The 13,770-nt window shown below is 35.6% G+C and overlaps 1 protein-coding gene and 1 long non-coding RNA gene across 3 annotated transcripts; one reads left to right on the top strand and one right to left on the bottom strand.

Annotated features, from left to right (window-relative positions):
* Positions 1–107: 107 nt before the first annotated feature.
* LOC122528274 (plexin-B) lies at positions 108–11,376 on the top strand. 2 transcript variants are annotated; one of them, XM_043653240.1, is made up of 8 exons: positions 108–1,403; positions 1,545–1,727; positions 2,093–2,675; positions 2,756–3,681; positions 3,773–4,176; positions 4,263–4,755; positions 4,831–8,586; positions 8,776–11,376. In XM_043653240.1, exons 3-8 carry the CDS (start codon positions 2,288–2,290, stop codon positions 8,881–8,883), a joined length of 6,075 nt encoding a protein of 2,024 aa, XP_043509175.1. In that variant the 5' UTR covers positions 108–1,403; positions 1,545–1,727; positions 2,093–2,287; the 3' UTR covers positions 8,884–11,376. The 2 variants fall into 2 exon arrangements, with proteins under 2 accessions (XP_043509175.1, XP_043509176.1); XM_043653241.1 differs by having other exon boundaries at positions 108–1,727.
* Positions 2,376–13,105, bottom strand: LOC122528285. The gene is made up of 3 exons (XR_006306528.1): positions 12,709–13,105; positions 2,528–2,588; positions 2,376–2,453 (listed from the first exon to the last, which is right to left on the bottom strand). It is a non-coding gene; the product is annotated as an uncharacterized LOC122528285 (long non-coding RNA).
* Positions 13,106–13,770: the final 665 nt, after the last annotated feature.

Here is a 13,770-nt window from a genome sequence, read left to right as displayed (position 1 = left end):
ATAATACCAACTGTATTTGGATATTACGTATGAAACTTTATGTATATAAAGTAATAGGTTCTTAAATTACGCGCATTTTTGAAATGAAACACAATAAAAGAATTAGTATTCTTACTTTTTATTCGAATCGATTCAAACAGTTCATGTAATAGAATCTAAAACTTTCCGAGTCATTTTGAATATGATTCAAAGCTTAGATATCTTGAAAATCCTGAAACTCTTGGCTATGCAATGTTTTTTGCAAGAACAGATTTAAAAATTTTGAGGAGGTTAGTAAGTTTATTTAATATTTTTTTTTTAATGCAGTACAAATGTTCTCAAGTAAAGCAAGAATTTTCTTAACGAAGGTTTGAAACGTTTGGGTTCATTTACATTATTTATCTTTATCTATAATACATATCACGTAAATAGAAGAAAACATAAATGAAATGCAAGTATTTAACCGAATGTTATTTATTTAATACTAACAATAAGATCATGTTTGAAGTTCATACAGAGCGATATTCTAAATTTATAGTACAATTGAAATTTTAGAGTTCCTAAGTGGGATTGCATACTTGGTACGTTTTCAAATTTGCTATTCTAGAAAATAAACCGTTATTAAAAACGTTTTGCAATCGTTTCATAGTTAAGATTTGAACGTCCAGTGCTAAGTCGATGATTCGAAAGCACATCAGTTTACCATTAAAATAAACAGTACAGGGTTTTAGCCACGGGAGGACGCGGCATCTGTAAGTCTGATAGAGAGTATCCCGCACGTATGTACACATACACACATAATCATAAGGAAGAAAAGGAAAGTTGGGAAGGAAAGAGTGATAGAACTAGTCAAGGAGAGACACTGAACCGTGGGAAAAGCTTGACGAGAGGAACAGAGAGAGAAAGATAATGAACAAGCGGCGCATGCCATAGCCACGGCCCCCAACTTGCTCTAAACTCGTGCAGCCTGTCGCTGTCGGTCGAATTTTAATGGCGGCTCATTCCGATTCCCTGTTTAGTGTTATTATCAGCTAACGAAACGGTATATATACTCTCTATGCGTTACCACAGGGAATAATAGTGAGTTCCACCGAGTTTAAACAGCGAGTGTCTTGGTGTTTCGTCAGGCGAGGACTATATTAAAGACCTGTATCAAGGACATAGTGCATATCCGCGATGTGTCGTAGCGACTCTGGCGTACGAACATTCCATCATGTATAGTCGTGTTGTACGCTTTGGCTTTCTCATGAGAAAGGTCAATTCTACATGACAAATCGAACCTGTTTCATTTTATTTTAGTTTAGTGTATATAGCAATTTGCGTGAGCTGCTGGTGAGAAAAAAAAAAAGGGAAGTTAACACGAGCCGACTGATGATCGTATCAGATCGAGCGAATTGAAGCTGCGAGCTTTTTTCACAGTGAAGGTAAATTCCTTTTTCCCTTTCGGTAATTGCTCGACGATATCCTCCTCGTGTTTCATGAGTGTTGCCAGACGTGTTTACGAGTTTCTGGAATATTTCAGTATCGAGTATATCGAGTAATTCGGTACGTTTGTGTTTTGTTAGACGATTATTGACAAGAAGTAAGATATCCTTGCCTTTGTGCGAAGACAGTGATCTTAACTGTCAAGTGCAGCTATGCTGCTTGCACTAATGAAGGGCGGTGCGTGCAACGGTGTTACTCAAAAAGTGTGGAGCCATCTGCCCTAGCCTGACATCGCTGTCGAAATGTTTTAGTAATAGAAATCGGTTAGTGATGCATTATTTACATTTTGACAATTACTCTTTTCAGTTGTTGCAGTCAATCGCTGTGTCGCTTGGTCGTGCATGTTCATATAATTTAAATGAACAACATAAATCTGACAAAATACTTGAGACATTTCAATAATGTATTTTGATGTGTTCTTCGACATTTCCGTTTTATCTTTCATAATGTTTTCATTTTGTACGAAAATTATCGAGTCTTTTTCATGTAAATGAAATTTGAGGAAAATTTTTTTATTTCAGTTTAATTAGTAAATATTGGTGAAACATTTATGAATCTGTTCCTCAAATTTTTTTTTTTTTTTAAGAACCAGTAACTAATTGCAATTGTGGTTTTTGAAATGTTCCAGAGGTGCCAGGCAATGTGCATCATGTCAGTGCCTGGATACATGTGTAATTGGTAGTACTGTATCAATACTAGACTTCTATCAGTGGGACGAATACCCTTATTATACTTTCTAAGCTTCCTACCCTAGACTTGTACATGCACAAACGCACACGCATAGCGTGTGCGCACGTGCTTTGTCAACTATTGTCTACACAACATGAGATTCTTGGGATTTGTATCATTTCCCACTTCACCTACTGTATTACCACCTAAACTATTGCTATCACTTTATCGATTATCCTTTTCATCCATGTCTGTTGCTACCTGGTTCCTGGTGGTACTGGTAACTGCAGCAATAGATACACCTGCTAGTACTGCTCCGTCTATGCAAGAAAACAGATCCTTACAGATTGTAACACAATTTCCGACGGGTGATGGTCAAAGATATGGATTTTACCCTCTAGATCCAAATACAACAAGAGAAGGTGTCCTTCGATTTAATCATCTCACTATAGATCCTGCAACAGGAAGATTGTATGCAGGTGCCATCAACAGACTTTTACAATTAGATTCTAATCTCAGGCTGGAGGAATATGTTTCCACAGGTGAGCTATTTATTCCTTTTTATGAATTATATGTTCTATAAACAAAAAAGATTGTTATTGTTATTCATTGTTGTTTCTAGGACCAAGATTGGATAATCCTCAGTGCCATGCAACAGGCTGTCCTTCCAGAGACATAACTACATCTTTAATGGATAATGTAAACAAATTATTAATTGCTGATCTTGAATCACAAACACTGATCGCGTGTGGTTCCCTTCTTCAAGGTGCTTGTGAAAAGTACAAAATGTCAAACATATCTATCAAGCCAGAATTCATTCCCCATAGTGTAGCAGCGAATGATGAAAACTCTTCTACATATGCTTTTATCGGGCCCGAAAGATACAATGCTTGGGGACAAACAAATATACTCTATGTTGGTACTACATTCACTAACAGAGGAGATTATAGGCATGATGTGCCTGCCATTTCCAGTAGAAATCTGCACAATTTAGAATTCGCTGAGTATACATTCAATAAACAGTCGATTGTATACATCGACGTAAAATACCGAGATCATTTCCTGGTTAAATATGTATATGGTTTCAATGCCAGCGATTACGCGTATTTCGTATTAGTACAAAAACAATCTCATCTTCCCGAGGAAGAAGAAAAGGGTTATATTTCTAGATTGGCTCGAAGTTGTATCAGCGATCCGAATTATGATAGTTATACAGAAGTGACTTTGCAATGTACGGTTAATTTGGGAGATGGAAAACCGCAATCTTACAATTTAGTGCAAGACGCGAAAGTTGCACCAGCTGGCAGTGATATAGCCATGCAATTAGGTATTTCTGTTGGTGATCCCATTTTTGTTTCTGTATTTTCGCCGAGTAGAGGAATCACGAATGAACCGCTGTCGCGGTCAGCACTTTGTGTGTATAGTTTGCAAGAAATTGAAACAAGATTCGATGAAAATATTCACATGTGTTTCAATGGTAGTACTAAATATAGAAACATGGGTTATGTCAGTGGTCCTATACAAGATGGTAAATGTCCTACAGCAGGAGTAAGTATAATATTCAAACGTTTTTTGTCACGTAAAAATATTGTACATTTCTGTTTTCTTTTTTTTAATTTGTTTCTATCTTTCCATTTAGACAACAGGCAACATTTTGAACTTTTGTGAAGTGGGTTTGAAAATCTCCGGAATGTCGCCGATTGTAGGACAAGCAATCCTACATTTTCCCGATGAATTTATCACTTCTGTAACAATAGCTAATACAGAAAGTCACACTGTTGCGTTCTTGGGTACTAATGACGGCTCTCTTAAGAAAGTTTTACTTTCTGGAAATGAGGCATTCGTTTACGAAAGTATTGTAATTGATAAAGGAAACAGGTTGATGCCTGATACTTTAATCTCGCCGGATGGAGAGCATATTTACGTTTTGTCGAGTTCTAAAATTTCCAAGGTGCAAGTTGAACATTGCAGTAGTTATACTAATTGTAGTAGTTGTCTTGACGCGAAAGATCCTTATTGCGGATGGTGTTCATTGGAAAAAAGGTAAATATATAATATGTCTTATATTTCTTGTATGCTACGCATAAATATTCATTTCTTCTTTTTATAATATTAATATTTACTTTTAGATGTACAGTTAGAGGAGATTGCCAGAAAGCGAGTCATAGTAGTCCACGATGGTTATCTTTAGGTACGGGACAGCAGTGCATCGATTTTGAGCAAGTTCTCCCAGATCGTATGCCTATCAATCAAATGACTACAGTTCACTTAACAATCAGAACTTTACCCGAATTACCAGCAGGCGCAAATTATAAATGTGTTTTTGGTAACGCGGAGCCTATAGATGCATTAATGACCGGATTTGGATTGTCGTGTCCTACACCACCCGTCCTTGAAAGACCAAATATACCAGACGGAGCTGATCATGTTCTGGTACCTCTATCCGTGCGTTCTAGTGAAACAAACAAAGATTTTGTTTCACGGAATTTTGCATTTTTTGATTGCTCTAGGCATACTGTGTGCACAGAGTGTGTAAAATCCCAATGGGCCTGTAGTTGGTGTGTATACGATAATAAATGTACACATAACACAAGCTGTCAAGGTATCATTTCGGGAGAAAATGTAAGTACATTAAATAAAGTTTAAGTCAAGTTTAGTTTATCGATTATTATTAAAAAGGTAACTTTATATTTACAGAACCAAGCAAATTTAGCAGCCCATGGAGCACAATACTGTCCAAGGTTTGTCCAACGTCAAGAACCATTAATGTTACCTAATAGTGTACCCAAAGAAATAGTGCTCGAGGTTGAGAATTTACCACATCCTCAAGTAGGACACAGTGGTTTTCAATGCATCGTTTCGATCGAAGGTGCCAATTTAAAGGTACAGGCTCGTGTCGATAGCAGTCGCTTTATAGTTTGTGATAAAACAGTTTACTCATACGAGGCTGTCACTGGTGAATACGAAGCAGAAGTAACAGTTGTTTGGAACATTAACCATCACGTGGACAAGACCACAATTATCCTTTATAAGTGTGAAGTGTTGGGTTCACATCGTGAGCACGCAGATTGTTCCCTTTGCGTGACTAGAGATACGCGTTTCGAATGTACTTGGTGCGGTAATAGTTGCGTGTACCGACATTCTTGCCTGCACTCGCCGTTTACCGAATGTCCGAAGCCAAGGATTGACATGATTAAACCTCTGAGTGGGCCGATAGAAGGTGGAACGTTGGTTACTATCGAAGGTAGTAATTTGGGACTGAAAGAAAGCGACGTAGACGGAAAAATACATATTGGTGACACACCGTGTACTTTAGTCGACTATGAAGTATCCGTGCGCATTGTTTGTCGTACAGGAAGACACGAGGCAACAGACACTGCTTCTGTGGTAGTTGGTAATGATGCTGGTTATACTGAAAGCGCAGTATTATTTAATTATAAGGATATACGATTGTCTGGTGTTTATCCATCGATTGGTCCACAAAGTGGTGGCACGCAACTTGCCATTACTGGAATGTATTTGAATATTGGTAGCACTATCTCAGCCTATTTGGATGAATTACCGTGCCATGTTAATGCCACGCAAGCGAGCAGCACTAGACTGACTTGTGTAACAAGTAAATCCGACCGTGTAAGAAGAATCGACAGACTGACACTTAGCATAGACGGTGCGAATCGCACTCTAGTTGGTAATCCCTATAACTACACTCACGATCCTACTATTATGGAGATTAAGCCACTGACAAGCTTCGCTTCTGGTGGTCGCATGATCACCGTTCACGGCACCAATCTAGATACCATCCAGAAACCTGAAATGGAAGTTTATTTCGATAATGAACTACTGCCAGTAAATAGGACTGTTTGTACAGTATTAAACCCGACGCAGATGGAATGTCCGAGTCCTAGCATTGCCAAGCGTTTCATGACTCTTCGACGTAACGAGCGTGCTACTATCAATGGCCAAAGTACACCTCCACAGTCATTGAAATTAAAGGAATCTCAATTATCCTTGAAAATAGCATTTATTATGGATAATGTCGAGAGTGTACGGGACTTGGAGAAACATTTTAAAAGTCTCAGAAATCGATTGCTTTACGTGGAAGATCCGAAATTTTTGGCCTTTCCGCGTAACATTAAATTGTATAAAGGCGACACGTTAGTTATCGAGGGGGAAAATTTGATTTTTGCTAGCGACGAGTCTGACGTAAACGTTACTGTTGGAACAATGCCGTGTAACGTGACATCACTTGCTCTGACTCAATTGGTTTGCATTCCTCCTGATCAACAGCCAGCCGACACCGATGAGCTCGGAATTAAAACTGAAAATGGTCTACCCTTGGTGGTAGTACGTGTGGGTCGCAGCCTCAGATTTCCTATTGGTTATTTGCGTTACGAAGTGATTAAATCTTATCCAATTCCACCAGAGGCAATAGCTGGAATAGCTGCTGGTACTTTTGGTCTTGTGTTTTTGTTTGTTCTAGTGTTGATAATATATAGAAGAAAGAGCACGCAAGCAGAAAGAGAATATAAAAGGATACAAATACAGATGGACACTCTGGAAAGCAATGTTAGGATGGAATGCAAGCAGGCATTTGCTGAACTACAAACCGATATGACTGACTTGACCGCTGACTTGGAATCATCTGGTATTCCGACTCTGGATCACAAGAACTATATTATGAAAGTATTTTTTCCTGGTGTCACGCATCATCCCATATTGAACGATCCTAGATCACGTAGCAATGTGTCTCGTACGAATTATGATGCTGCCATGATCCAGTTTGAACAACTGATCAATAATAAGTACTTCGTATTAACGTTCATCGAAACCTTAGAGGCTCAGAAAGACTTTAATATTAGGGATAAAGTGAACGTTGCATCGTTACTCATGGTCGTGCTGATGGGTAAGATGGAATACGCGACTGATATACTTATGAATCTTTTATTAAGACTTATCGAGAAGGCGGTAAATACGAAGCATCCTCAGCTGATGCTTAGAAGGACCGAATCCGTGGTGGAGAAAATGCTAACCAACTGGATGGCACTTTGTATGTACAATTACCTTAAGGATTACGCAGGTTCCTCTCTATTTTTATTGTTCAAGGCAATAAAGCACCAGATAGAAAAGGGTCCTGTAGATGTGATCACCCACGACGCTAGATACTCGTTATCCGAAGAAAGGCTGCTCCGTGAGCAGATCGAGCACAGCGTAGTCACTCTGCACGTCGTCCAAGATGATCTCGATGAGAAGATTCAGTGCAAGGTGTTAGATTGTGATACTATAAATCAAGTGAAGTCCAAGATCCTAGATGCTCTCTATAAAAATACTCCTTTCTCACTGAGGCCGTCCGTTCATGACGTAGATTTGGAATGGAGACACGGTAGAGGCGGGCATTTAACTCTTCAGGATGAAGATCTTACGTCGAAGTGTAGCGGCGAATGGAAAAAGATCAACACATTGGCGCACTACGGTGTGAAAGAATCAGCCGTGATGTCATTGATTCCTAGACAGAACGACGGTTTCTCCGTCGCCTGTAAACCACCATGTCATAACTGTAAACCATCGCATTATCATCATCAGCAGCAGTCCATTCACCATCATGCACATCATCACCACCTACATCGTCATGCGAATCACTGTTCGTCCACGCATCTTCCATCCACGCCTAATCACAATCTAATTAGTCCTGTAATGTACAATCATCCTGTTAGCGGTTTATACTTCGAATCTCAACATTCGCCGCCGATCATAACGGCGAATGGCGACGTAGAAAGTGGAGGCAATCAACGATTGTATCATTTGGTAAGGCCTATAGAAGAAAGTCACTATCCACCGGGCATGGGTTTTACCAGTAGCAAGCATCATCATCCAGAACGAACACATAAAGCCATCCCTGAAATATTCCTAACGAGATTATTATCGACGAAGGGCACCGTTCAAAAGTTCGTCGATGATTTCTTGAACACGATACTAACAGCGAACGAAGCATTACCTAGTGCTGTAAAGTGGCTGTTTGATCTCTTGGACGATGCTGCGAAACAACACGGGATCGTTGATCCCGAAGTGCCGCACGCATGGAAGTCGAACAGTTTGCCGCTTAGATTTTGGGTGAATTTTATTAAGAATCCAGACTTCATGTTCGATATTAATAAATCCACAACGGTCGACTCAAGCCTTTCTGTAATAGCGCAAACGTTTATGGACTCTTGTTCAATGACGGAGCATAGGCTGGGAAAAGACTCACCGTCAAATAAGTTGCTCTTCGCTAAGGATATACCGCACTACCGAGAGAAAGTGGGTCGTTTTTACACAGATGTACAAAGACTGCCACAAATCACTGATCAAGAAATGTCTAGTGCCATGCAACAACTAAGTGCGTCACATGCGAATGAGTTTGATGTGATTGCAGCACTGAAAGAACTTTACATCTATGTCAGCAAGTATTATGAACAAGTAAGTATCCTTAAAGCAGAATTTAATAATTAATATACAGAGTGGTCCGTTTATTTCGTTCATTTCATATTTTCCTCTAACTGTACTGATAACAGAGTCATGATCAGGAATACCGTTTGTGTAAACCGTTCTGTATACTGCAGTTTGTAGAAATTTCTAGTTGATAATAATTATTGCAATATTATGTAGATCCTAGAGGCCTTGGAGACAGACGCGGGCTGTCGTAAATTACATCTAGCTCATAGGCTGGAGAATGTCGCCTGCACACTCGAAGGAGAGGAAACCAGTGCCTGCTGACACAACCTCCTCATTGCCATCCCAGGACCTGTCAATCTCTCCAGAAACACTGACTAGTGCCTCCATTTCATGCATCAGATACACCTCGTTACATATGTACAAATCTACACACCATGTGAATAACAATGCCGTAAAAAAAATACGTGCGATTTCGTTAAGGCTAGTCAGGCGATAGTTTTTTCTCAGGATAAATCAATCCTGGCTGTAGTATTTACGTCTATATGTCATGGCCGTATCGAAATACGCTCGTACACACGTACAGATGTTAGTAAAGTGGTAACAAAAGGAAAATGGTGAACTCTAACCCTTAGAGGTATCCTGATCTGTTTTTATTAATATTTATAACAAATTATAAGAAAAATGACGAAGGGAATCTCAATGCAATTGGTGGAATCTTCGTTGATAGGAGATATAGTTTGTCGTATGATCGAAATTATATTTCCAGTAACACGTGTTTTAAGGATTTGAAGTGCAGAATTCGTGCAAAAAATACTTATTAGAAAAAGGAAAAAAGGATAAAAATTATTAATTTCAACTTCATTGTTGGCCGAATATCTATACGTGTATACGTAATGCATCTAACGAAAGATAACGTGTGTAAAAGTTAAGTGAGAGAAAAAGCCATAGTGTCCACCAGACTGTCTGTACGAAGAGAGTACGGCAGCAAGTAGTCTGTGATCCGAGCACGAGTGGCTATGCCTACTATCTTCATTATGATATATATTATTAATATGTTATATATTATATATATATATACATAAAAAATATATAAAGCAAAGGTCACGCAACATACACCTCCACGGATTGTAGTGAGCTAGTTAGAGAGGGTCTATATATGTATTATAAGTTGAGGGTAAAGAACCCTTTGCAGAGAAAAAATGACACAGAGAGAAAGAGAGAGAGAGAGAGCATGAGCGTGAGCGTGAGTGTGAGCGTGAGCGTGAGCGTGAGCATAAGAGAGCAAGAAACGATGTTAAATTAAGACAGTTAAAATAATGTTAAATGAAAGAAAAAGAAATGGAGAATTAAAAATTATGAGAGCAGCTCAGTCTACTCTAGGCCTATTTACGTATATTTATTACGTAAAAGAAATGAAAGAAAAATTCTTTTTTATTAGAGTCTTTTGTTCATTATTTGAATTTGTTTTTATTTACGATTATATTTATATAACTATGACTGTTGTTATGATCCGTACGGTCTCTATGTGGATCATATAATGATTTTACAACCATCACATGAGCTATATTACATTTATTATTCTTAGTACGATTAAGTTGTATTATATATATATATATATATAATACAATTATTGATTAATTTTCTATTCAACAATAGTTATTATGATATATTGTTAAGCATAAAAAATCACATAATAGTTGCAAAAAATGAGAAAGATCTTTTATATTGTATACCGGCGAGGAAGTTTCTAGGTTCTTAACGAATGCAAATGAAAAAAAAAGAGAACACAGTAGAAGGAAAAATTTTATACATGTCTGGTTGTATTTTCGTCGATTATTAGATGTTCGAGAATTTTTCGCCAGTTGGTCAATAATATCGTGGTTAACGTATCGAAAAAGAAGTGAGAGTTTAACAAAACACAACGATAAACAGTATTTTTCTTGGGATTACATCGCCATTTTACTTACCTAAGACTGCCTCAGTTTGAAAAATTGCATTTTTTTTTTTAGGGAAGCATTTAATTGTCCCTGATACTACTCATTATTCCAACATATAGATATTTAATAACAGTTCAATTCACTGCCCACTGCGCACTGCCAATTTTTCTCCATGCGCTTTTTTAGGAACTGTTATACTGGAACAGACTTACTTAACGTTTAATTGAATCGCGTAAATAATGGTTTGATAATTTTGTGTATGGTAGGTCGGGGAAAGCTGAGTTTATTCGTGTACTTAATTAACACTGTGTATATTTTATCTGCTCTACAAGCTCTCTCAGCTTCCCTGTCTATTACCATCAACCTATGTATCTCTCTATTATATGTATTGTATTTATTTATATTCCGACAACTGGATTATCTATATAGAAAATGGTACGTCAATCTGTCCTATGTGATTTAACATATTATTTTTCTTCTTAATACATGTCGATACACGTGTTGTAAACTTTATGAAACACGAAGTTGTTTTACTGATTTTTCGTCTTCATAAAACAACGATATAACATCTGAAAATGATACAGATCCAAATCGAAATTATGTAATAATTTAATTCCGTGTATATCATATTTTTTTCAATGTATATTTCATATGATATAATATGATGGTCACAAATATGAAACAAATGATAACAGAATGGCTAATGGATTTTAAAATATCAATGAGTTTGATTATTTATACATTCATTCTGTTATCATTTTTTTTGTAATGTCCTAGGCGCATTATTTTATATATTTATAACACCATCTTCTATGGAATTAAGATCAACTTTTTTTTGTATATTGAATTAAAAAACAAAAGAAAACACGTATTATAAGATTAGAAGGATTATTTTGCCAAGTATTTTTATTTGTTGAACATATTTTATTTGTACAATGAATTTATAGCAAAGATTATTTTTATTTTGGAATTAGAGACATTGCAAAGTAAGATTTTTAGTCCAAATGATTCTATAAAAGTTCTAATAATGAAATAAAAATATTAAACGGTAGTAATAACATTTACAAAATATCTTAGAGAAAGAGAAATATACTGATTATATAGAAAAAAATTATATAGAAAATATATACAGAACGTATATATCTTTCTAACAATTAGAAAAAACTTGTTTTGTGAAAACAATGATTTCTTTTTCTAATAAACATACAAAATAGAACATTTTTGTGAATGATGTTTTGCATTTACTTTTATATGATCATGTGAAGTTATTGTATGTAGTCTTCCAGAACAAAATTTTGATTGAAATAATGAATTTGTTTTTATAAATCTACTGTTGACAAAAGTATTTATATTAAACTTAAACATTATGCATATATATATATACAATTTAACTTCAATAATATTAATTTTACCATTATATTACTATCACGCTTTATCGCTTACAGGACATTATTAATTTAACAAACTGTTTACTATGAAATAAAATGATATCAATAGACTGAAAATTACTATTTCTATTATTTAAATACGAAGCTTAATCTCGTTAGGTAAATGTTGAATGTTTTTACTATGTGTTTTGAAAATAAAAACATAGTACCCATACATTAATAATATTGAATTGTAAAAACATAATTAATTTTTTTAATTGTGCAATTTATTATTTAAAAATTTTTAATTGTGCAGTATTTATTATTTACTAAAGCAAATTGCGAAGTTTTTCTGAAATATCTTTTAAGAAGCTAAATTTTATTAACTTATTGGTATTAGAATAAAATGAAGTGAAAACTTGTAGAATAAATATATTTTACCGATTGTTGTAATGTATTAACATGAGCGTAACGGAATATATATGAAATTGTAGTGGCCTCTTTTAAGTTACCCACTAGATTAAATTAATACATTGTTATACAAAAGCATACGTTGAAGATTGGCGATAAAGAGTGATAGTTTTGTATCATAATCAATTAAATTGTTAAACGTATACGTTGGACACAATTGAATAAACATACTGCAGGTTCTTGAATTGTGAATGATATGGTTCCAATTGTATATACTCCGTAAAATGTTAATTATATTACTATTATATTATCAATATCAATATTTTTATAACGTCGAGACATGGAAGAGCTAGTAAAAAAAAGAAAAGAAACAGTGTACATTAACGAAGCTGTTGGAATTGTAAAATTGACTTGCATTTTTATATACTTACGTAGATTTATTCGTTATTCGAGTAATATTATGTAACGTCCACAATATAAAGGTCAATGTTTTTTATAATGGTATGCACGAGACTATTTTAAATTTATATTATTTTACATATAGCACAGATTGATGTACGCTAATATATTTGCACACATATTCGTATATACATACGTCTCGTCTCTATTGTTCGAAGTTAGAGAATTCTTGACAGGTGTGTGGTGCATCTTCATTAGAATGTTCATTTTCAGAAATTCATGTAGAATATCTTGTATGGTACGTGAAGTACATCATACGTTTGAGCGCAATTCGATGGAAGGCCGTGTAACATGCTACACTTTTTAATGTATATCGCGCACATGCAAAATCTCGATGAAATTCTGTTTCTCGAAGCATTAAAAAGTGTCTGAACGTAAAACGTCCAAATTTTTCTAAAAAGAAAAAAAAATGAAAATATTAAACTTTGAGGTTTAAATAATTTTAAACATATCGAAAGTGCCATTGTTTACTTGAATCGTTCATCTATCTATTTAAAATTTAATGTAACACAGTCAATTTGGTAGAAATAATTTTTTTTATTCATCTGCATTTATTTTTTTAAATACAATCGAAATACTTGAATTATAAAAAAGCTAATTTTGAAGAATGGAAGGGAAAATGGAAATTTAAGCGTTGAATATATATTACTCTCTTTGGTGAATATGGAGTTAGTATTGCAGATATCAATGGCAATTTCTCTTGTCTCGACAGATTTTTGACTAATGAATTTTTCACGTAAAAGTTGACTTCATTTTTAAATTTTAGGATCCATAGATCATTGGTACCAGAATCAAACTTTTGGCAGAATTCTGGCATTCTTACGAAAAGTACAGTATTGAAAATTGCTTATGGTGCAACAGAATTTCTCAAGAATTTGTATGCTCGACAGTTGACTCCATCCATCTGAAAAGCTTGTCAATTCTGCATTCAACGTATGTATTGTATTGTAATTAACGGAGGAAATGTTCAGCGGTTTATGAGTCGATTAGTAATGTCATGCTTCGTAGTATAGACGATTCCAAACGTCGTGTCG

The sequence above is a fragment of the Frieseomelitta varia genome, unplaced genomic scaffold, assembly GCF_011392965.1.
Source record: "Frieseomelitta varia isolate USP_RPSP 00005682 unplaced genomic scaffold, Fvar_1.2 scaffold_248, whole genome shotgun sequence".
NCBI classification, from domain to species: domain Eukaryota; kingdom Metazoa; phylum Arthropoda; class Insecta; order Hymenoptera; family Apidae; genus Frieseomelitta; species Frieseomelitta varia.
Note: the sequence above shows the minus strand (reverse complement) of the source record. Positions and strands in the feature narration are given on the sequence as shown.